This window comes from Anopheles coluzzii, chromosome 3 (genome assembly GCF_943734685.1).
Source record: "Anopheles coluzzii chromosome 3, AcolN3, whole genome shotgun sequence".
Lineage (NCBI taxonomy): Eukaryota > Metazoa > Arthropoda > Insecta > Diptera > Culicidae > Anopheles > Anopheles coluzzii.
Genome location: NC_064671.1, coordinates 60130476 through 60152638, shown reverse-complemented (window position 1 = coordinate 60152638; position 22163 = coordinate 60130476). Strand labels below are relative to the sequence as shown.

The 22163-nt window shown below is 43.3% G+C and overlaps 5 protein-coding genes across 6 annotated transcripts in view; 3 read left to right on the top strand and 2 right to left on the bottom strand.

Annotated features, from left to right (window-relative positions):
• LOC120956433 (uncharacterized) overlaps positions 1-12233 on the top strand; it is a 36319-nt gene extending 24086 nt beyond the window's left edge. The window contains exons 6-8 of the mRNA XM_040377901.2: positions 334-687; positions 6315-6524; positions 11088-12233. Coding sequence (XP_040233835.2) covers positions 334-687; positions 6315-6524; positions 11088-11342 — 819 coding nt within the window. The 3' untranslated portion in view covers positions 11343-12233. The remainder of the gene's footprint in view (positions 1-333; positions 688-6314; positions 6525-11087) is intronic.
• Positions 12234-12290: 57 nt separating this feature from the next.
• LOC120956432 (coiled-coil and C2 domain-containing protein 1-like) lies at positions 12291-16756 on the bottom strand. 2 transcript variants are annotated; one of them, XM_049608432.1, is made up of 5 exons: positions 16528-16756; positions 14365-16416; positions 14139-14290; positions 13440-13575; positions 12291-13324 (listed from the first exon to the last, which is right to left on the bottom strand). In XM_049608432.1, the coding sequence occupies exons 1-5, from the start codon at positions 16588-16590 to the stop codon at positions 13205-13207; spliced, it is 2523 nt and encodes an 840-aa protein (XP_049464389.1). In that variant the 5' UTR covers positions 16591-16756; the 3' UTR covers positions 12291-13204. The 2 variants fall into 2 exon arrangements, with proteins under 2 accessions (XP_049464389.1, XP_040233834.2); XM_040377900.2 differs by having other exon boundaries at positions 13440-13530.
• A 244-nt stretch (positions 16757-17000) lies between these two features.
• LOC120958583 (uncharacterized) lies at positions 17001-17636 on the top strand. The gene is made up of 2 exons (XM_040381487.2): positions 17001-17194; positions 17262-17636. Exons 1-2 carry the CDS (start codon positions 17085-17087, stop codon positions 17602-17604), a joined length of 453 nt encoding a protein of 150 aa, XP_040237421.2. The 5' UTR covers positions 17001-17084; the 3' UTR covers positions 17605-17636.
• A 2-nt stretch (positions 17637-17638) lies between these two features.
• LOC120958582 (ubiquinone biosynthesis O-methyltransferase, mitochondrial) lies at positions 17639-18719 on the bottom strand. The gene is made up of 2 exons (XM_040381486.2): positions 18557-18719; positions 17639-18492 (listed from the first exon to the last, which is right to left on the bottom strand). The coding sequence occupies exons 1-2, from the start codon at positions 18607-18609 to the stop codon at positions 17685-17687; spliced, it is 861 nt and encodes a 286-aa protein (XP_040237420.1). The 5' UTR covers positions 18610-18719; the 3' UTR covers positions 17639-17684.
• A 250-nt stretch (positions 18720-18969) lies between these two features.
• On the top strand, positions 18970-22089 carry LOC120957076 (nucleolar complex protein 2 homolog). Its single transcript, XM_040379046.2, has one exon. It carries the CDS (start codon positions 19110-19112, stop codon positions 21996-21998), a length of 2889 nt encoding a protein of 962 aa, XP_040234980.2. The 5' UTR covers positions 18970-19109; the 3' UTR covers positions 21999-22089.
• The last annotated feature ends 74 nt before the right edge of the window (positions 22090-22163 follow it).

The window sequence follows — 22163 nt, the reverse complement described above, 5'->3', positions numbered from 1 at the left end:
CTTGGACACATCACATGATAACGTTAAACAATTTCCCACAAACCCATTACCTGTGTCGTGGAAATTCCCGCCTACCGACGCCTATCCTTTCCTACTGTTGCATCTTTACTATGGCTTCACAGCTGCGCGGGCAGAGGAGTATCGAAGTAAATGAAAAACATAAATTCCATTAACGATGACACCGATGTACTGAATCCGTTTGTGCGAATAACCAACGGGAAATTAGCGTCCGACAGCCGGAATTGATTGAACTGGGCTCGTAGATTTTGAACCGGCATTATAAATTCATCGCCTGATTGATCGTGTGCATATATGCACATACATTTTTTGCAGGTCTTTATCCTCAGCAGCAATCCGCGCCGGTTAGTGTTGACACTTTGGCTCTACTTTGGACTGGGACTGGTTTGGCTGGGCGTCTCCATCGCGTACGTAACGCTGATCGGAATCGATGGAGTCACCGTTTTCGAGCGATTTTTATCGTTTGGATGGACCGGTGGGTTGGCACGATGGACACATACAGGCGAGCTATTGAGGGCGCTGCTCTCGGTTACACTGTTTCTCCATGATCTCGTACAGATGGTAGTGATTGTGAGTTATGGCTTGATGTGTGATATGCTGCGATGCTATTTAAAGGCGCTGAAGGAAAAGCTGCTACTGCACACGATCGAACCACTGAACTGGATGCGGGTGAGTTGTTTTTTTATATCACACTTTTGCTAAAACTTTTAAATTGTTTTATTGATTTTCATTGTATTTTTTATGGGGAAACGCTATTTTAGATGACATACATTCAGGACATATTAAGATGTAATATTTTAGTGTTTTTTTTCAAATACTTAATTAATATTAAAAGTGTTCAAAAAATTGTATTAAGTGCCTATTAGACACAAACCCGAAAACTCGTGAATAATTATCAATGCAATAAACAAGATCAAACATTACTTAATATAACACCAAATCAGGACTAACTGTATAACAACCTACTTCCAAAATGCTGTGGCTTTACTTTACTTGCACATGTATCTGTAAAATTTATTGCATTCAATACATGCAATATATTTACTTGTTTCACATCATTTAGGTTTCAGTTCTACTCTAGTTTGCCGGTACTTACCGGATTGGAACAAAAATCCAGCTCGCACTAACTCTATGTTACGACGATGTATTCCAATTACTGTTCGACAGCTCGAAATGGAATGAATGTGCCGTTTGCCTTTTTCAACCCAGCCCGCAAAGAAGATTGGTAAACAAAATCATGCTACATAGTGTTCTGGTCATAGAAAAACTTCCAGTTCGATCAGAAGTGTATAATAATTTAAACTTTGAGCAGTATTTCAACAAGTAATACAGCACAAAATGAGAGAGCTGAACTTCCAGCAACGGGTCATTCTAGCCAACACTTTACTAACATTGAAGCTATGGTACATACGTTCAATTATGACCATAAGTAAATATCATCTGGGAATATTTATATGATCAAATGGAGGCCCAAGGATAAAAATGCAACAACTTGCTTTAAGCAAAGCCAAGGGAGGTCTTAAGTTGCTAATACTAGAACACTAACTAATGCTAACTGCTAACTAATAACATTATTGATCAACCGACACATTATTGAAAAACAACCTTTTTCATGCCTTTTACAAGAAGCTTCTTAAACCAAACAGAAAATTCACCTAACATTAAAGATCTTCCATCATTCTATCCCTTCCGAGTGCCAATAAGAACAATAGTCCTTCAGATAAAGAAATTTATAAACAAGTAATATATTCACTTCCCCTACCACATATTTAATCCAAAACACCATCACTGAAATGGAACAGGAATTGGCAAAATATTAATAATAACTAAATGAATTCAAAACAAAGAAGTTACTATTATTGTTTGGTTAGCGAACAAATAGCGACTGAAGAAATTAAATTCAAATTTGGAATGAAAACAAACCCGAACTGTGAGAAATGAGGAATTATCGAAGATCTTGACATTTCATGAACTCATCAAACCAGCCATGAATAATATGAACAAAGAAAAAAGGACTAAAATAACAGTTTTGGGACATTTTTCATTGGTAGTAACAATTTTTGTTCAAAATGTATTTATGAATTGTACAGAACCAAACGATCGTTTTAAAAAAAAGTACAGTATAATACGGAATGTTTTTGATTTGTTTATATACAAGGAGAGATAATATGGAGAGAATATCGATGGCGATATAAGTGAATAAGGAATTTTAATTTTTTACTTTCTCTTTAAAGAATTATAAAAACAATGTACAACACAAACTTAACCTCCTAGCAATTCAACTTTCTCACTCTCTACACGAACATCTCACTCTTGCTGGATTATACTCTTTTATTCTCTGTGACTCACTCTTTTCGGATTCAATCAACTCAGTCTCTGGGTCGACAAAAGACACACACTTTAACTCATTCACTTTCCTCGTCGACTAGTCATTTACTCCTTTAGTGACTGTGCTGTACATGCTGTGACTGTAAATAGTAAAAACAAAATCTCCTAAACTTTTCGAGCTGAGTTAAATCCATACATTTTTTTAACAATTCAACTCACTCAATCTATAGTGATAACAGCGTATATCGATAGTGTGTATGTTTTTAATTATTTTCAAAATATTCATATAGTTAAATGCCTTTTTATTTAGTATTATAAGGCCTTAGCCTTAGTATTTAAATTTTACTAGTTTAGTTAACTAGTTTAGTTCTAGTATTTATGTAGTAGCGATCTACGCGATCATGACAGACTTCCTACGCTTATTTTACCACAAGTAATCGGATAGCCAGCGCTTGCAGGGCGTACTGGATATAAATCGATCCATGCAAAATTTGTTTTTACCTATGATCTATGAAACAAGAAGCGTTTACCCTAAACACGCATGCTTTTTAATTAACTGTCAGCCAACTATTGACAATTGAACTAGAGGCGTAAAATTGTTGAATTTTAAATGCATAAAAATGAGTTTCTTTAAAAAAATAATAGGGTTAACACCACCACGACAACAAATAATATGATTAAAACACTTGATATGAAAAAGCTGACGAAGTTACCTAAAAACTCCCTACAAGAGGTACCTGTAGTTTGTTCACATAAATCTAACGGCTTCAACATACACATGATTTGTGTAGCTGTAGCCGGAAACAATCAGCACCCGAAATCGACAATGCTCTTGCGATAATCGGCATAAATATTCTCTACGGTCGCACAGGAATCCAATTAAATGTTCACGCTGCGAAAAGTATACCTTTCACCAGCAAACAAACACGGCGCTGCACTACACAAAACTGCCCACCGATGACCGTCTCGCCTCTCAGAGGACAAATTTGCCCACGGGAAAATTTATCGAAAACATTCCTCCTGCACATTTTCTCATTACAACGCGGTGGTGTATCTTTCCTGCTGGCTTCGGCACGGTTGTAATTAACGCGACCATGTCCTCTCCCAGCAGATGCATCACACGGGCCTAGCGTTCAGGGAAGCGAAGTAATTTCATTGTAGTTTGAGAAGGCATCGGCCAATGGCGGACCTTGAGCGGCATACCCATAGTCGACACTGCCGTCTAGAGTAAAGCGATACGTTATGTTACGCCCATCGAAAGCCCCAAAACATAAACCCATGGTAACAGGCGCTAATTTGACCATTCAATTATAGATATTTTCCGCATAATCACTATCATAATCTATCGAATAAATAAATCAACAGCTTCAGTTCAGTTTAGGGCCATAGCCCTCGATACCGGTAAGCTTTCCTCCGCTGGTCGTTTAGCAGTTTGCGCAACTTGGGTGTTTTGCCACGTCATGGAATGTTGGGAAATTCTTACGGACAATTGGTTTCATGCTTAGAACGAGGGTTCACATGGATGGCTTTTGATTCTAGACCAAAGGTTTGTAGAATGGGGGTTGTTTAGGAATGTGTGGTGTAGCCAGTTGCTAAACATTCGGACAAAAATTATAACCGCTAGAATTATTGTTGCAACGCTGGAATCATAAATATTGTGTAAATTGGTGTCAGAACAACGTATGAAGTAAAGTGATATGGATATGAAATGAAATTTGGTTAAATTAAAAAAAAGATTAATAATTGAGGTTTTTTTTGGATTAGCTAAGTTGAACCTAGCAGCTCATTATCGAGCTTTCATTAAATATAGTCACATTGTTGCTTCCATTAACTTTTGAGAGAATTTATGGATAATACTATTGAGAGAATGTGTGGATATTCATATTTCATCAACATTTGCCAGTTGGTACAGACGTCAACTGGTACGACTTAACGATATGCTTGATGTTGACTCAAGCCCCGTATAGAACGTGCCTTCATAATAGAACTAACTATACTACTATGGTTAATCAATAAGTTACTGATATTCAAGCCATTAGTGTCATAGACAGGTCTAGGTCAACTACGGTTGTTGTGAGAACTAAGAAGAAGAAGATTCATTGCTACAATCACTTTTCTAAACTACGAGACAATTTGGCATTTAATAATTTCTTTCATTACATTCTGTGCTGATTTATATTGAAACGACACATCGACTCCCACATAGCCAAACGGATGTCATTTCTGTACATGCTGATAAAGACGTAAGACATTGTAAGACATTAGCGGAGCTAAACTGGCGGTTGCTTAGTCCGAATACCGTTGAAGCTGTTGCAAAAAATTCCAAACAATCAAGTTGAACAATGGTCTAATATCAGGCTCCATTGACTGCTCCATTCGCTTCAAGGGTCGTCTGTGCTATTGAGGACTCTGATTAGGTGTTATATATCTCGTGCTGTAAGGGGCAGCGTGTCAATACAAAATATGTTAGAGATGGACACATTTCGAATTATCCATCACAAAAAGCAAAAAAAACGCCTGCACAATCATTTAGGAATCTATAAAAATAACCATACGTAGTAACAATTACCAATTAACAATTAAGTAGACACTAAAGAAAATTATTTGTACCATATTACCAACATCAACTATATAATTGGTAGATTTTGATGGATTTGATGGTAGTACAATAAAGTGTTCCCCTATGTTGCCATCATTCAAAAAAATTAGGAACTCTTCAAATAAATTAAATGCACTTGAAAATGTAATTAAACAAGTACAAAAGCAACCAGCGAATAGCCCATTTATTCATCATTGTTATTGTTATGGGTATTCTTCTCTATCAATGCATAATATGCATTAAAAGCAATCGTTCCTACTGCATTAAAAAAAAGTATAGCCACTATCAAAGATAATTATTACCAACTTCAAATTTGTACTAAAATTATGACTATAACAATTGTAGGAACAAGCCTTTAATCTATACCTATAGTAGCAAAATGGTAAAAAAAAAACCATAATGGAGCAATTGGAACCAAACGGCAATGCATTTTAGTAAATCATTTATAATCCATACTATAGTAGAACATCCATTATCCGGGGGCGGATTAACCGGCGGGCGACTTAACCGTACCAGTAAATTTGACGGTAGTTCAATCGTGGTGGACATTTGCAGCGATAGTCAAGTTGGTTAACTTTTTTTTGTACAGCTCTCTAGTTAGTGTCTAGTGTTATTTTCTAACTTCATTTTGTTAAAAGTCGATTTTTGTTGTTGTTAAAAGTCGAATGATTCAAAGTTAAATGTTAATAAAATCAGTTATTATTATAGTTTTTACATAAATTGACATTTCTTGGACCATTATCTCTAGTAATCGATCAACCGGTAACCGTCCAGTCTCAAGCTGCCCAGATAATCGATGTTGTACTGTAGTAATAAATATTTAAAAAATATTATTTTAGTGAAAGTGAAGGACCAGAGAATATTAAGTACTTACATAAATAACGTCATTAGTTCTAAACTGTCATTTATATACAACGTATTTTAGTGCTACTACAATTATTATTAGTACTACCTACCACCACTACAGTTACAGTTACACTTTTCGAATATCGTCTTCAAAAGTTGAATTTAGAAAAGTTAATGAATAATGGGTTAGCTTTGTAATTGCTTACATATAAAAAAATAGCAATACTGGCGGAACATTTCAAATAAATAAAACAAATATGGAAAATTCATAAATTGATCCGAATATTGAATAGAAAAAGCTCGTTTGCTGCATTAGCTTGCTGGCTCGTTTCATGCATGACATTAATAAAAAAATATTATTAAGTGTGTATTTTTCTTGTTTTTAACCATTCACTAAATGTTTCCAATTATTCTAATAACAAAAATTCTTGTTTCTTTCAACATTTCTTGACTTTGCCGATTCCTACTGACCAAATCTACTGTGGATGTGTACAAAAAAAAAAACATAACCATAAAACAACAGGAAATCTGCGAGTTCCGGAAGCTTCTTCACCATCTAAACACAAAAATCTCACTACCGGTGGCCAGCCTGACCGTGCTTAACCTCAGCTACACGGTGTCGAGCGTGGCGCATCTGTTCCACAACATGACGGCCTGTCCGATTAACATATTCACCGCGAGTCTCGCCAACATTCTGCTCTGGCTGGTCATCGCACTGGTGCCGTTCTTTCAGGTAAGCCTACTTGCGCGTGGTCGCAACCTAACCGCCTAAGCTGCCCTGTAATCCTTTCGGATCATCTAATCACAAGCGACCGTCGTTTGGACGCGCCGCCAAAGGGCTGTTGGTAGGCTACGCACACTTGGCGTTGAGCTTTCCCCTAGAGCGACGCTAGGCCGGTAATGGGGGTTGACTTACCTCAAGGATTTACATTGATCCACTCAGCTGAAAAGGACTGCTGGTGGGGTGGGGTGGCGATGGGGGTTTTATTGGTGGAACAGTGGCATAACATTCCGCAGTGTTTGGCGGTGCACTGGCCTTATTGTAGCGTGTGTTCAATTAGCGCCGCGCGCGATGAAACTGCTTCAGTTCGATGAAAATCCTACCGATTGCTGGGAAACCAGCACACCATCACAATGCAGCCAGATTACAGAAATGTTGATCTCTCGGACACTGTTGGTACCGCAGGGAGTGTAGTTATGGTGGATTCTCGTTAGGTACTACGGCATGGTGAGTATGTTTGATTGGGAGAATATGTGTTGCATGCACGGTTGATTTGATCCAGATTATTATAACTCGGGGTTAGTAACAACCTTAAACTGGGTCAATATTTGTTGAAACCTAGATGTATATGCTCATAGATTTATTTGATCGGATTATTGTGCATTTAAAAAAAAGGAGACCACTCCCTGCAATGCGAGTGTATTATTTATAATTGTCTACATGTATACAGATACAGTTATTCTGACCTTAATGTAACGAACCATAAGTTATCAAAGCTTCACTAAACTAAACCTAATCAAACTGGTACAATGCATAGTGGTAAGGAAGCTGTTGCACTTTTTGTGCTTTAACAATAGACATCTAGCAGAATTTGGAACAAAAGTTAAGCAATTAAAAAAGCCCATAAAAGCCGATTTGGCTTTCATAGTCATTTAACAATTATCTTTTATCTTATAAATGAGTCTCAGTAATAATGAATTTGAAAAAAAAATTATTTGAATTTTTTGAAGCCGAAGCCGAAGCGTGTGCGAGGCTCCTTCACGTCAAGTAGCGATCTAGCCCAGAGGGATCTCGCCGGGACATAAATTTTTATTTTTTTTATTTTTTTTTATAGACACTTTGAGCCAATTAGCCTCATTCGCCTCTGTTATTCGGTTGATTAACTCTAAGCTTAAAATCGAACATTCTTCTTTGCAAGTCATTTGTGGCTTGCAGTTACCTTATAGATATAAATGTTGAGTTTAGAAAAAAACGCCGACTATTCGACCCGATTGACAAGGACTACCGCAACAAACAGTCTCTAAGAGTTGCACTGACGCTGGTTCAGCGATTCGAGGCCTAAAAGCGCATAACGACCGGTATAATCTACCTGAACACTTCAGAAGCGCAAGGCAAACCGCCTTGCCTTTTTTTAATTGGATTTTTTACAACAAAAAAAAACATAATTTACCACTTACTCTACGAAAGTTTTCACTTTTTCTCAGCTTTGTGGACATATAAATATTTCCTCGATTCTTTGTTCCTAAGTGTTTTGAAAGCTTGTTCGTATTGGTTGAATCACTATAATTTTCTGCTCAATTTTGCTACACTTTATAGAATAATTGAAAACAATGAGAAACATTGGCCAATTTATATGAAATTCGCACATAATATATCGTTATAGGAACAATACCAAATGTATACTCATTTGGTCATTTAAATAAAGCTTTACTGAAAAAAATGCTTTGAGGTACTCTTGCCCTTATGGCACTCTTTCCAACATCCGTTTCAAACGTTTCTATTTTCTATTCGCATATTTTAATTATAATCAAATGTGTTTTAAAAATGTTTAATAGTGGATTAAAGAATCAATTTAGTTTAAACAAATGAATTCTTAAATTTAAGTATGCAAATAGTAGTTATAGCATTTGTAGTATTTTAATTTGGTATTTTAGTATAAACATAATAATAACCTCACATTACCAAGACGCCTTCAACTTACAAAGCCATGGAGAATTGGTATAAACATTTACATAATCATTGACTACTTTTAATAATAGCACTTTAAACTTCTTACAATATAAAAATAGTTGTGCCATCTGGTATAAAATAGTTCAACGATGTATAATTCATTGCTATATAAATTTAACAAGCTGAACCTAAGACAACAGATGACAACAACATGTAAAGGATGAACTCAAAAACATTAAACAAAATAATCTAAACACTGCCCGAAACATTAAAAAATATTTCTAAATACTTAAAATATTGCTTTGACCTTCTAGATAATAACCAGATAAATCGTTCATTCTTGACCATTCATACGATTTAATCTCTATAATGTAATCCTTCATACCCACCCACTCATCCCAATGACGATGATTGTGAAATACGCACACACACACACCCTTCAAATCATCTGCTCCACATTGTGTTTGTTTCACTTCGCATTGCGTGCAAACCTAAACGTAAATTATCTCTAATTGTGTAAATACACACCCGGTAGGCTTCTCGGGGACGGGGTGGCCCAAAACCTCCGCCACATTCAATTTAGCGATTTAACCGAAAATCATTTTCCCTAATCCTCTGCACTACCATTCATAGCAGTCATTCAAAAGCAATCTGTGGGGCAAATGTCGCCATGGGGCGCAGTGCGCGGGGTGCTGCAGTATTGAAATTCAAAGGCGCATACATCGCTTTTTCCTGTTTTTCATTCCCGCTCTCAAACCGCCGCACAATATCAAGAAGGCGTTCAAATCGACCAAACTGCGCAGGCAGACCTGCTGGTTGGGAAAATGCAGGCGGAATTGAATTAGCATAACTTTGCATCAAGCATTCTTCCCGGATTCCCGCCGGGCCCACCACGATCTCCCGTCCGCCCACAGGATGTGATGCAGCAATAGAGTGTGTTCTGGCGCTTGTTTTTATCATTCCGATGCGTTTCGTGAGAGAGCATCGTGGATTGAGTTTCCAACTCCGACGCCACACTTCCTGCCAACGGTCGTCACATTTAATACACAGCACACGCCCATTATCAGTCTATAACAGAGCGATGTGCCCTGCTAGGCATACATGCATCCAGAAATGACCGATTCGTGGTGGTGGATGGGTACCGTACACATTTCACACTAATGCCGACAGGTAATGGCTAGAAGCGCAATGGTGAAGACGAGCCTCCTAGCAGGCACCTCGTGTTCCTATCATGAGGGTGCTGACTAATTAATAGCTAATTAAACGGAACCATTTTGCACCGGGCTGTGTTAGCATGCGGGAAGGCTCACATCGTTCAACGGACCGGCACCATTGCACTGCATTGCCAGTGCCGGTATAAAGAGATAAAGAGTAATAGCAGCTTCGGATACGCGCCAACAGCATACAACAACCGCGCGCGCATCACTCTATTGGCAATTAAATATTGCGTCGGTTTCCCACAACCTGGCCCGTACGACAGGACGCTGGGGCCGGGGCTGTAGTTGAAAATTAATCAACCATTGCCACGCGGCAACAATTCGGACATGAATCGTTGGGGTTTTAGGACCGCTTGCACAAAGGGACGGGTGGGTGGGTGAATTACAGCGTTCGCTAGCATTAACATAATGTTTGTAAACCACCGATGACAAATTTGTCTGCGATTAAGGAGGGTATTAAATTCAAATATATAGTACTTTACGGGTTGGTCATGTGTAAATGGGTGCACTTTTTCAATACAGTCAACACACGGTGTCATGAGCAACTTAAAATTGCAACGGTGTTTGCTCCTAAAAGCTGCGTGCAACAACACACGAAACCGGTGGCTCGAACGGTGTTGTTATATCGCCCGCCCCAAATCAAACGATCATGCGCACGAATCATCGCATAAGCACCGATTCCAGTGACCAAGTGAATGGCGCGTTTTTGCATTGCATATATCGGTTTTGAATCATTCTCCGTACGGCCGAATCGTTTGAGTGTTGTTATGCCCTTCCAAGAGACGCTGCAAAATTTGGTCGTTTGTTGCATCGTTCATACTCGTCGGCCCTTTCCGTAAACTGGCCAGTTATGAGAAGTTGATGGCGCATTCGTTATGCAGAAGGTTGCAAAGCCAAATCAAGGCAGTTTGGCACCGTTTGTTCATTTCAAACCAGTACCGTGTACCGTCTGATTGTGACCGATCAAACGAAACAATTTTCCACTTTGCCGGCTCTCGTGTCGTCATCGTCGTCGTCCTACGGGATGATCCTACAGCACACCTTTTCGGGCAACCGGGATTTGCTACCAAAGCAAGAAATAAAGAACCGATGAATATGGTATAATGTGATAGCTTGTTTAAGGGGCCAAAGTTCCACGAAACGCTTCTCATCCCACCGCTCTGTCATATCAAATCCCACGTGAAGAATTTTAATTCGTGGACTAACGAAATAACTTCCACGGTCTGTCCGACGGCAGAAAAATCGCCTGCATTGCTCAGCCACACCTGTGAATATTACGCTCAGCAGCAGGGAACGTACATTGGGTACAGTTTTCTTGCCGCTTTTCGTACACATTCTCCCGCCCAGCACGGCTCTTGGCGCGTTTACCCTGCCCGTTACCTTTCCTTTTGTCTCTGTGCTCCTACAGGCCGCCAGCCTAACCGTCACCTGCCGCCAAACGCAATCCTGCGGCCATCTGATAAGCATTCGCCCGTTCGTTCACCGTAATACGTCGTCCGAGGATTTGAACACGGTGCTGCTGTACGCGTCCTCGCTGAAGATGTCAGCCAAATTGTTCCGGATGCCCGTCAGCGCCCACTATCTGTGCTTTCTCGTGCTCGTCTGCTTCATCGGCGTGCTGACGTTCGGAATGTGCCTCAACATATCGCTCGGTCGGCTCTAGGGAAACGGAGCAACGGTACGGCACTCCCTACCCCTGTCCGGGCACGTGACGTGCGTTCCCAAACCTCGTGCACGAACCTCGTGAGCGGAAATCTCGCCCGCGCCACCACGGTGGTGGGATTGGCCGGAAGGAAGTGAAATTTTCGTGGAATTGCGATGAACTGACGCGGACAGGCCAAGGACTGTCGGGGGTCGTTTGCCAGTAAGTGACGGATCGTCTGCAAACACGTGGAATTTACGGACGAATGACCGTTGCGTCAGTTAGCGAAGAGAGAGAGAGAAAGGGAGAGAAACAGAGCAGTTTAGCAGACAGAGGGACGTCGCATCAACGCATCGAATGAAATCAAACAGGAAACGGAGAGCAGGACTGGCTTTTTTCTATATCGAAAGCACTGTGAAACAACATACGGTTCGCAGGGATTTTTGCATTTCCATTCTGCTAACTGGAAGTGAATGGTTGCATTTAGTGTGCAGATGGTCTGTGATGCGAAAATGGGGTTGACGATGGCAAAAGATTGCAACTGTTACAACAGCAGTAGAAAGGGTTACCATTTGAAGAAAAATATTCGTATTTACAAACTTTGTTGTGTTTTCGACCCGGGCCGTACAAAAATGGAAGCAGTAAAAAGAGTCTTTATTTTATTCCTGTTGGATGGAAAACAATAGTTAATTTATACTAAAATGTGAAAAATGTGTATTGCTCTCCACATAATGCTGTATGCTGAAGAAGGGTTTGATAAAGGATGCTAGCATTAAATTACAATATTTTTAAGTTTACGTTCATTATGTACAATTAAATACTTAAACAATTATAAATTGTTCTTATATGATGCGTTATAGTTTATAGGCTCGGTCAATAAAGTGTTCATTGCAATGCAAGAACGAGTTGTACTATTTGGTTTCGGATTAGATGGCCACATGTCACTCGTGTAATTCAGACAGGCAATACTAATTTACATAATTTAATTATTTATTTATTATTAATTTCCCATAAAGGTTGGTTTGCAACTGAAAGCCCACACTCTTTAATTTCTCACTATATGGAAAAGACCTAACCTTTTTGTATCCATCCGTTACGAAATTACCCAGCATTTTAATTTCCATTACAACACGATGCAAAACAATAGCACAACAGCACAAATGATTATAATTATTCTGCCACCGCAGATGTTTAACGAGACTCTCTTTTGCGTGTGTTTGTGTGGTTTGGTTTAGAAATTTTGCACGTGCTTTACCTTCTTTGAAGTTTGTTACGTAACTAGGAATTAGATATTAAGCGTGTTTGTTTCATTATCTTCTGCACTGGGTGACATGCACTACCGTGTACATAGAGTCAGATTAACGGGCTGGACTTTATATTTCGCGACATACTACAAACCGTTCTAAAACCGTGCCAGAACAACCCCTTCTCAGCAGTAATTCATGCGAGCGTAACACCAGTTGAGAGTACGGTTCATAAAATTGATTCCAACGCACACGCTCTCTCGTGTCCTAGCTCACCCATACAGACAGCGCACGCATCGTTCCACCCCGTTGACCCCGTGTTACCAGCAGGTTGTCCTTAATATCACATTCTAACATCGACCGACTCGGCTTGGTCTGGCATGCCGGTCCGTTCAACAACACGTGCCGGTTCGTTTCGCAGAGTTCTCATTTAATTTATTCAACTACATTTCGCACCATCCGTTGCACAAAACGTTTCGTTGTTGCATTTTGGATACCTGTGTTCCTGTGCACAGGGCTGCCCGTCTCTAGGCAACATTCATCCACAAATCCACCATCCCTATCCAAATCTATGCCGATGTGTGTGTGTCTCCCGCCGCCCCGTAACGGAAGTCATTCGTCGAGCCCGGAAGTGTGTGCCTATGAATCGAGCACCACCCAACGTTCGTTAATCTGCTCGATTTGCTTCGTCAGGATTGGGTTACGAACGCGTATTTTGACCTCGAGCTTGCCGCCGACTGTGCGCCGCCCGTCCATTAGCTGTAAGGAAAAGCATCGCCGGAGAAACCCGGTTGAGAATGTTGTGCACGTGAAAATTGAATCCGGTTGGGATATGGGTCGACAATGCATGGCGGGATTATCCAGCGCTACTCACCGGAAATGAGTCGTGGATTTCAATCTGCGTCTCCAGCGGCTGCAGCTTCACCGTCACCGTACCGATCAGCACGTCCGAGCGAAGGAACCCACTGAAACAGGAGAAAAGTCCAGTTGATGCACCGTGACAGCAGCAGCTAGATCGTAGCGGCCGAGCAAATAACCATCATTACAAGCAAAATGAACACACGCACAAAATGCACACACAATATACGCGTTGATGCGCGCGTACCAAGGATGCGAGAAGCACGCGTACAGACACACACAAAAAAGAAACCATGTGCATGGTATTTGCCAACCATTGTCGTACGCCCAACAAATAGGACGGTGTAGCACAATGCACCCGGTGTGGCCGGTGTGTACAAACAAGCAAATGAAAAGGGAAGAAAAAATATACGCTATCAAATAAAAGCCACTAGACAATGGCGTACTGCATGCTCTAATGGGATGGTGCTACAGGGAACGCATGGAAATTGACGCGTATACTCTACGCAGGCTTGGTGGCAGGCTTGGGAAAGGATAAAGAGGGGAATTTAAATTCACATCACACTAGAACACTAAACAAGGGAGAAATATCCTTTCTATTCAAACTAATACACACATACGGGAGAGGTGGTTCAAGCAACTTACACAACAATCCACACCATGATTTGAGGACGAAGCATGACAAGTACTACATTACAACAATAACGCTTCTTACCCTTTGGAATAGACTTCACATTTCAGTGCGTGTCGCTTGAAGATACGCTGACAGTTGCGCTGGCTACGCTGAATTTCAAACGTTTGCTGGTAGTTGTACTCAGGACTGTGAGTATCTTTCACTAGGTTCGTCTTTCCCTTCAGCGGATCTTCCTGTCGGGGGTGGAACGTAGCAAATGAAAAACGGAATTATTAACATGTATTTAATGCATTCTAGACGCGCGCACCTGTGGATAGGGAAACTCGAACTTCACGTACGTATCTACATCCTTCGGATTGGGCACGTTGTAATTGATTCCCCTTACCACCCGTATCTCCACCTCATTATCCGACAGATCCGTGTGGCACTTTACCACATTGAATTGCAGCTTTTCGTAGTGAAACTTTGGCAGTGGCAAGCCCTGCCGATGGCCCAACCGGACCAGATCGAGATCCTTCTGGACGTTGAGTGCGAGATTTTCAAACTTGTTCGTCCCCGCAATGTCTCCCATGGCACGATGATGGTCACGCGTGTTCCGACAGATAATCAGCTGCTTCGACAGCTGCTCCTCGAGCCGTATGCGCGTCTCGCTATCAACACCTTCAACCGCACCCGCCGCCCCGCCCGTATCGGTTCCCACCTGATCACAGTCCTCCGTGTTGACGATGGTAAAGGATGCTTCGAGGGCGTTTCGCTTCGACGGTGCAATCGGGATTGTGGTCAGATCGACTCTTCCACCCGCACGGGCAACCTCTATTAGCTTTTCCAGCCCCTTGAACACCCGCAAACATTCCTTCGCTTCGTCGAGATCGCCTGCCTTTTTCGCCTCAATGGCCGCCTGTTTATATTCACGATGACGTTCCAGCAAAATGTTCAACTGCTTATCGAACTGGGTGACGGCCGGTTTGGGAGAGCTTTTACTAGTTCCCGGGATTGGCTCAGCGATCGGCACCGGAATTGGCCCATAGCCCGGTGGTGTGGGCAGTTCATCGATCGGAATCGGTTTGCCAGCCTTATGCATCTTTATCGCATCCTGATACTGCTTCACAATGCGTCCCATTCGACGGGCTTTTGAGCTGTTACCCTCGTCTTTTGCCGCCTGTTCGACGGATTTATACTTCTCCAACCGCTGCTCCAGCGCCTCTAGCACAGTGGTGGCTTCGATTAAATTTTCCTCTTCCTCCTCCTCCTCCTCCTCAGCGGCCGGTTGCTCGGAAGACGACGGTGCGGGAGAAGGCAGTTCCGCTTCTTTCTGAACTTTCGCTTCCTCTTTCGGTTTGCTAACGGAAGGCACTGACGGTGAGCTGGACTGTGCCATGCTAAGCTCGCTCGGTGGCGGTGGCATTCGACTCAGATCGACCTCCTCCCCGTTCTCCATGGCCCGAATCACCACATCGAACTGTTTCAGAACCTTAACGTACGCCATTGCCTGTTCGTTGTTTCCCACTTTTTTCGCGTTCAGTGCTGCTTGCTTGTACAGTTGCTTTCGTTCGTTCAGCAGGCTTAGCTTGGGGTTCGATGGCGCTGCTGCTGCCCTTTCTTGCAGCACCGGTGCAGGTGTAGTTGGTGGTTTTGCTTCACCCCTCGGCGGAACCGGTGGTGCAGATCGGGAAGGTCCTGGTTCATCTGCGGCCGGAGAAGCAATAGGCGGAGGAGGTGCCGGACGGGCAGGTGCAGAAATTGGTTGTTTTGGTGGTTCATCCGTAGGTTCTTTCGGTGGCGCTGCTAATTTTACGCTTACTTCTGGAGGGATTTCACTCTGATCCACTGCTTTCCCTGCTTCGGCCATTTTCAGCTGGTCTTTAAGAGTCTTCAGTCCTCGGTTAAATCTCCGCGCTTTTCCCGAATCGCCCGACGTCTTGGCTCCCTCCTCCGCTTGCGTGTACATTGCGATGCGGGATTTCAGCAGTGATACCAAATCGCCGCTGGTGGAACTTTTCCTCGGTGGGGGTACGGGAGGCTTCGATTTAGCAGCTTCCTCGTTTGCTCCATCGTCTTCATCCGGCGCAGCAGTCCCGGTTATCGCTGATAGTTCATCCAGCAAGTCTGAATCATCATCATCATCGGATGCATCGTCATCGCTGCCAACGTCTCGCAGGCTAGCTGCAACCATCGCATCCAACTCTTGGGGTGCTACAATTCCTTTCGCTTTGGGTTTCGGCTTCGCCTTCCGAGCGCCTCCCATTCCGGCTGTAATTGCGGCCAGCTCTGCTTCCAAATCCTCATCGTCCGGATCACTTCCATCGTCCGCATCATCTCCTAGGCCAGCGATATCGTTCGTCAGGCCGAATATTCCAAACTACACACACGCGGATACGCGGGAACACAAAGAAAACGCATTAGATGATGACTAATACAGCAGCTGGTCGAACGATTTCTCCCTCTCTCTCTCCCCAGGCGTTAAACTCACCTCCGCAGGATCTCGCTTGCGTTCACGCTTCGCTGGCGCCGCTGGTTTGTTGAAACCAAACATGGTAATTTACACACTTACACACCGTACATTCAAACGATACACACTAATTGCACTTTTATAGTCTATGCGAGTCCTTCTTCACTGCATAGGAATTCGCGTGCGTCTTGGTTTGGAGAGCACTATCGGAGCAGGGCTATCGCTTTTGTTTTGGTTTCATGACAGCTGCATTCATATGACAGCCGTTGCAAAATGAACCGGTTATTCAAAATGGTTTGGAATAATGTATGACTTGAAAGCAAAATAGTTTAACATTCAACTAATAGAAAACAACTCCACCACTTATTATCTCAAAAACAAGAAAATAAAATTTGATCACAATTTGTCCTTACAAAAAAAACTAATAATTTACATATTTTCTCGGAGAAGTGAATGTTTGAACCGGTCGAACCGGTACTTACGCGTACAACTGTCATCAGCTTCAATGCTGCATTTGTTTACATTGTGAATCGTCCGTGTGTTTTAAAGAGCTCCAGGATAAAATACATACCACAAAAATGTCCTCAAAAATGAATAAAGTTCAGCTATCAAAGGGCATTTTGCAGATGAAATTCATGTCCCGCACGAAAGAGAAATTGGACAAAGAAGCCGACGAAGAACGGGGCCGGTAAGTAGCGCAAATTCAAAGTGGCACGTGGACATCGACTAAAACTTCCCATCCCGCCTTACCACAGCGCACTGTATGCAAGTGAAATCACGGATAAAATGCTCACTGAGACGGTAAAATATGTATTGGAGCCTAGCTACGTACCGTGTGAAAACCTGATCGAAGGTCGCATCAGCTACGGTGGAATGAATCCGGACATTGAGCGAATACTTGATATCGAATCCGGCGCGGACATAGCTAAGCGCGAGCAGCAAGAAGCGGCCAAGCAGGCCCAAATGCAAACGGATGTTCCGGATGCAGAGATGGCCCGGTTCTACACTAGCGTTGTGCACACGATGAACAAGAAGTACGACAGCCACAAAAAGAGGTTGCAGCACCCATTGCCATTGAACATTAAACGTTCGAAGTAGGTGATTGAATAAACGAATTCTTACTAAGCTCATGTTTGGTGTACGATGTCTACATTAAGTTAATTTATTAAAAGCAACGCTTACTGTTCCTTCATTTTGACGGCATGCAGTGCATAATTTATCTCAGTGTTCTTTGTCCAGCACCACTGATTGGACCAAAACTGGTAAAACATTCCATGCACCAGAATCGTGGTGCAGTTGTAGCTGGAGAGAATTCGTTGCAAATCGAGCGGCGATATAAACTTATCCCAATCGTGCGTTCCTTCTGGGACGAGATGGAAAATCTGCTCCGCAGCAACGATGGCTCCCAACCACGAGGGAGTTGTTTTGTTGATTGTGGTCAGAAACATAGATCCGCCCGGTTTCAGCGCAGCGAGACACTGCTCAACAAACGCCACCTTATCATTGACATGTTCCAGCACTTCCGACGCAACTACCGCATCGTACCGTTCGGCATGTTTGGCCGCATGCTGCTCGATGGTTTCTACATGGTACTGAAGATGTTCCGGCCGGAGCGTTGCGCTTTCCTTCGCATGCTCCTTCGCAACGCTGATCAACTTTTCGCTTGGATCGATACCAACCACGTTGGAGTGCAGTTTGGCAAGTGCTTCGGTCAGAATTCCTCCCCCGCAACCAACCTCGAGGATGTTTAAGCTTTCAAGTACGTTCGGCTTTTGGATGAGGCTTTTGTCCACGGCCCCGGTCGCGATCAGCCCATCCCGAATCAACGGAACACGAAGCGAGTTCATTGCGTGCAGCCCACGTATCGGACCTTGAGGATCCCACCATTCGCTGGACTGTTTGGACAAATTTTCCACCTCCCGCTGATCGACATTGCTGTACTGTGTTCGGATCGTTTCCGAAGGTGAGGAAAAGCATCGGGACGTTCTAGAAGGAATGGGCGAAAATTGCATCACATAATTCAATTTGAGAACTTTTTGAAAAACTTTACCTGGTGAGCAATATGGTCGGGCGGAGAAGTCGCACGCAGTGCTGAGGTAGCATGGTGTGATAATTTATGGTATCTTTTCACGGGGAAAGCAAGATTCTAATTCTTTCTTCGCCGGCGTTCGTTCGTTGTTTCCAAACATTGAAAATATTGATCGCACAGTTGGCATACCCTATGGTGAAATTTGGCCAATATTTGTAAGACGTCAAAAAAAACTATAAAATTTGTTGAAATTGCTCTTTATTAGACACAAACACTTTCAAATTGTTCCGGCATTTGATTTTTTGCATTATAACACATCTTCCAAAAGCAACAAAAGCAATGGAATAGATAAAAATAACATTTTTTTTAATAAATCAAGCATCATTTGGCATCACTTCCGCGATTGACGTTTCTTGCTGCTGTCAAATCGCGCATGCTCTGGCAAACGTCAACACAGTAAACACGTGCAAGCACCACCGGCAGGAGAAAACATCCTCAAAAATACGCTTTTTCCGTTTGTTTAACTGTTTTCTCGTTATAATTACATTTTAGTGTGGTTCTTCACAACTTCAAGATGAAGATCAAACAGTCAAAGAAAAAGGAAGACTTCCAGAACATGTCCCTGGACAACTTCTTGGACAACATGGATGCAGACGTTGGAGACGATGAGCAAGAGGCCAAACCGAAGAGTAAACTTAAATCTAATGGCATAGAAAAGGCCAAACACAAACAGGAAGCAAAGGGCGACATAAAGAAAGCGAAATCTGTCGGGAAAGTAAAGAAAGTTGCTGCAAGCACGGCGGAACCGGACGAAGAAGTGAACGGAGCTGAAGAGCAAAAGTCTAGGAAGACGAAAAAGGTCAAGTCCGTCGATGCCGAGCAAAATGAGGCAATGAACGGCAAAGTGAAGAAAGGGAAAAAATTGAAGTCCGAAGCACAGCGGCCAGAGCTGAATGGAAAAGAGAAGAAAAAGAAACGCAAACTGGCCGAGCCAGAGGAAGCGGACAGCGATGACGGTTCCGACCACGATGCTGCCGGCTCGAATGCGAACAGCGTATTGAAGAAGAAAACGAAGAAGGTTAAGAAGGTCACTGAGCAGGCTGAGATGAATGGTAAAAAGAAAAAAACTAAAACCGAGTCACAACCCGTCCAGCTCAACGGCAAGGAGTCGAAGAAAACGAAGGGTAAGCAGGCCACCGCCGAAAAATCCGACAAAGAGTTGACAAAGTCGAGCATGAAACAGGTGGAAAAGGAGCATAAAGAAGCGCTGGCCAGATTGGAAACGACCGATCCGGAACTGTTCGCCTTTTTGAAGAAGAATGACGAAAAACTGCTGAAATTCGGCCAGCTGGGCGGAAGCGATTCGGAATTCTCCGACTCGGAGAATGAGGCTGAAGACGAGGAGGGAGCTGTGCACGAATTGCCGGACAAGCTGGACGTTGCTAGTGACGAGAGCGACTTTGATCCTAATGAGGATGAAGACGAGCAAGGTCCCGGTGAGGTGGACGATGAAGATGAAGACGGTGAGGAAGAGGAGAAAGCCGCCGACGATGACGATGGCACGCCGGGCAAGAGGGTTACGTTTAAAATGCTGAAAGCATGGACCAACGATCTGACTACGCTGCCAATAAAGCACGTTCACGGTATCCGCAACATTTGCAAAGCTTTCAATTCGGCCCTGTACACCGTGACGGGAGATAAGAGCGTTATCCCGCCGTACCGCGTTGAAGGTTCGGCTATGTTTAACGGCATCGTACAAACGTGCGTTCTTTACCTTGGGCCGGCCCTTCGGAGCTATCTGGCATTGACCGAGAAGCGACAGTTTAAGGATCTGAAGAATGATTTCCGGTTCAAGAAGGTGAGGGCAAGCATAAAGACATACCTGATCGATCTGACCAACCTGCTCGAGAACGTCTCTTCGTCGCACATCATGTCCGTGCTGCTGAAACACTTGCACGAGTTTTCATCGATTCTGATCTGCTACCAGAACCTAACGAAACCCATTCTGAAGCGTCTGATCGGTATCTGGAGTACGGCGGAGGAAGAAACGATCCGTGTGTTGGCGTTCATGTGCATCTTGAAGATAACGCACGCGCAACAATCCTTCTTCCTGAGCAACGTGCTGAAGGTGATGTATCTGGCGTACGTGAAGAACAGCAAGTTTGTGTCGCCCAACACGCTGCCCAACATCAACTTTATGCGCCGCTCGCTGGCGGAAATGTTCTTGCTTAACTTCAACGTCTCCTACCAGCACATGTTTCTGTACATCCGCCAGCTGGCCATTCACCTGCGCAATGCAGTAATTTTGCAGAAGAAGGAGAGCCTTCAGTACGTCTACAACTGGCAGTACATCAACTCGCTGAAACTGTGGGGCGACGTGCTCGGATCGGCCCATGCGCATGGTGGAGCCCTTGAACCACTAATCTATCCGTTCGTTTCCATCACGATCGGTGTAATGAAGCTGATACCGTCGGCCCAATACTTCCCGCTGCGCTTCCACTGCTGTCGCACGTTGATACAGCTGAATGCGAAAACGAACATCTACATACCGGTACTCCCATTCCTGGTGGAGGTGCTTCGTTCCCATAGCTTCAACGAGGACCACAAGAAGCTGTCTATGCGACCGGTAAATCTGACCTGCTTGTTACGATTTTCCCCGGCAAACATTCAGGAGAACGCCTTCAAAGATGCCGTCATCGACCAGATCTACGAATTGGTGCTGGAGTTCGCGGCAAACGAGTCCGCCTCGATCGGCTTTCCGGAGATCGTTCTGCCGATCATACTGCAGCTACGCCAGTACGCGAAAACGACCAAGCAGTACAAGTACTCGCGCAAGATGAAGCAGCTGAGTGACAAACTGATGGAAAATTACGAGTTTATGGAAAAGCGGCGCCTCAAGATGGACATACCATTGAAGGAAACGGACCGTATCCGAGCCTGGGAGGAATTGGTCCGTGCGGAGGGAACGCCGCTGGCCAAGTTCTACGCTACGATCGCGAAGGAGACCGAAGCGGTGAAACGACGCCATGCTACGGATTCAGAAAAGATCAGCGATTACAAGCTCCCAACGTTGAAGAAGGTGGTGAAAAAGACACCGACGAAGAAGGATGGTCCGGTGACGCTATTCCCATCCGACGACGAAGACGAGGATGACGATGATGAGGACGGACTCGAGGACATGGAGGATGATACGGACGGTGATGAATCGATGTCCGACATAGAGGAGGGCAGTGATGACGAGGAGATGATGGGTTCAGATGACGATGAGGATGAGGATGATGATGAGGAAGAGGAAGAGGAAGAGGAAGAGGTGGTGCCTAAAAAGAGCAACAAGAAGAAATTAGTGAAGGAGCAAAAGAAACCCAACAAAAAGACCGTTGAGGATTATCCTTTAGAGGATGGTACGGATGCGGATCAAGTCGATATAGTGAAAGATTTGAAGTTAGATGATTGGGATGATTAAAGGGGTTGCCGTACATACATCGTAATTACCTTGTACATTATCTTGCAAGCAGATTAATAAAGTGCTAATTTTAAGGGATCATTTCCTTTAATCGTGTTTTGTTTTTATTTCTGCTAACACCTATTAGTTTTATATCATCGTTTTGAAAATCGATAACTTTTGAGA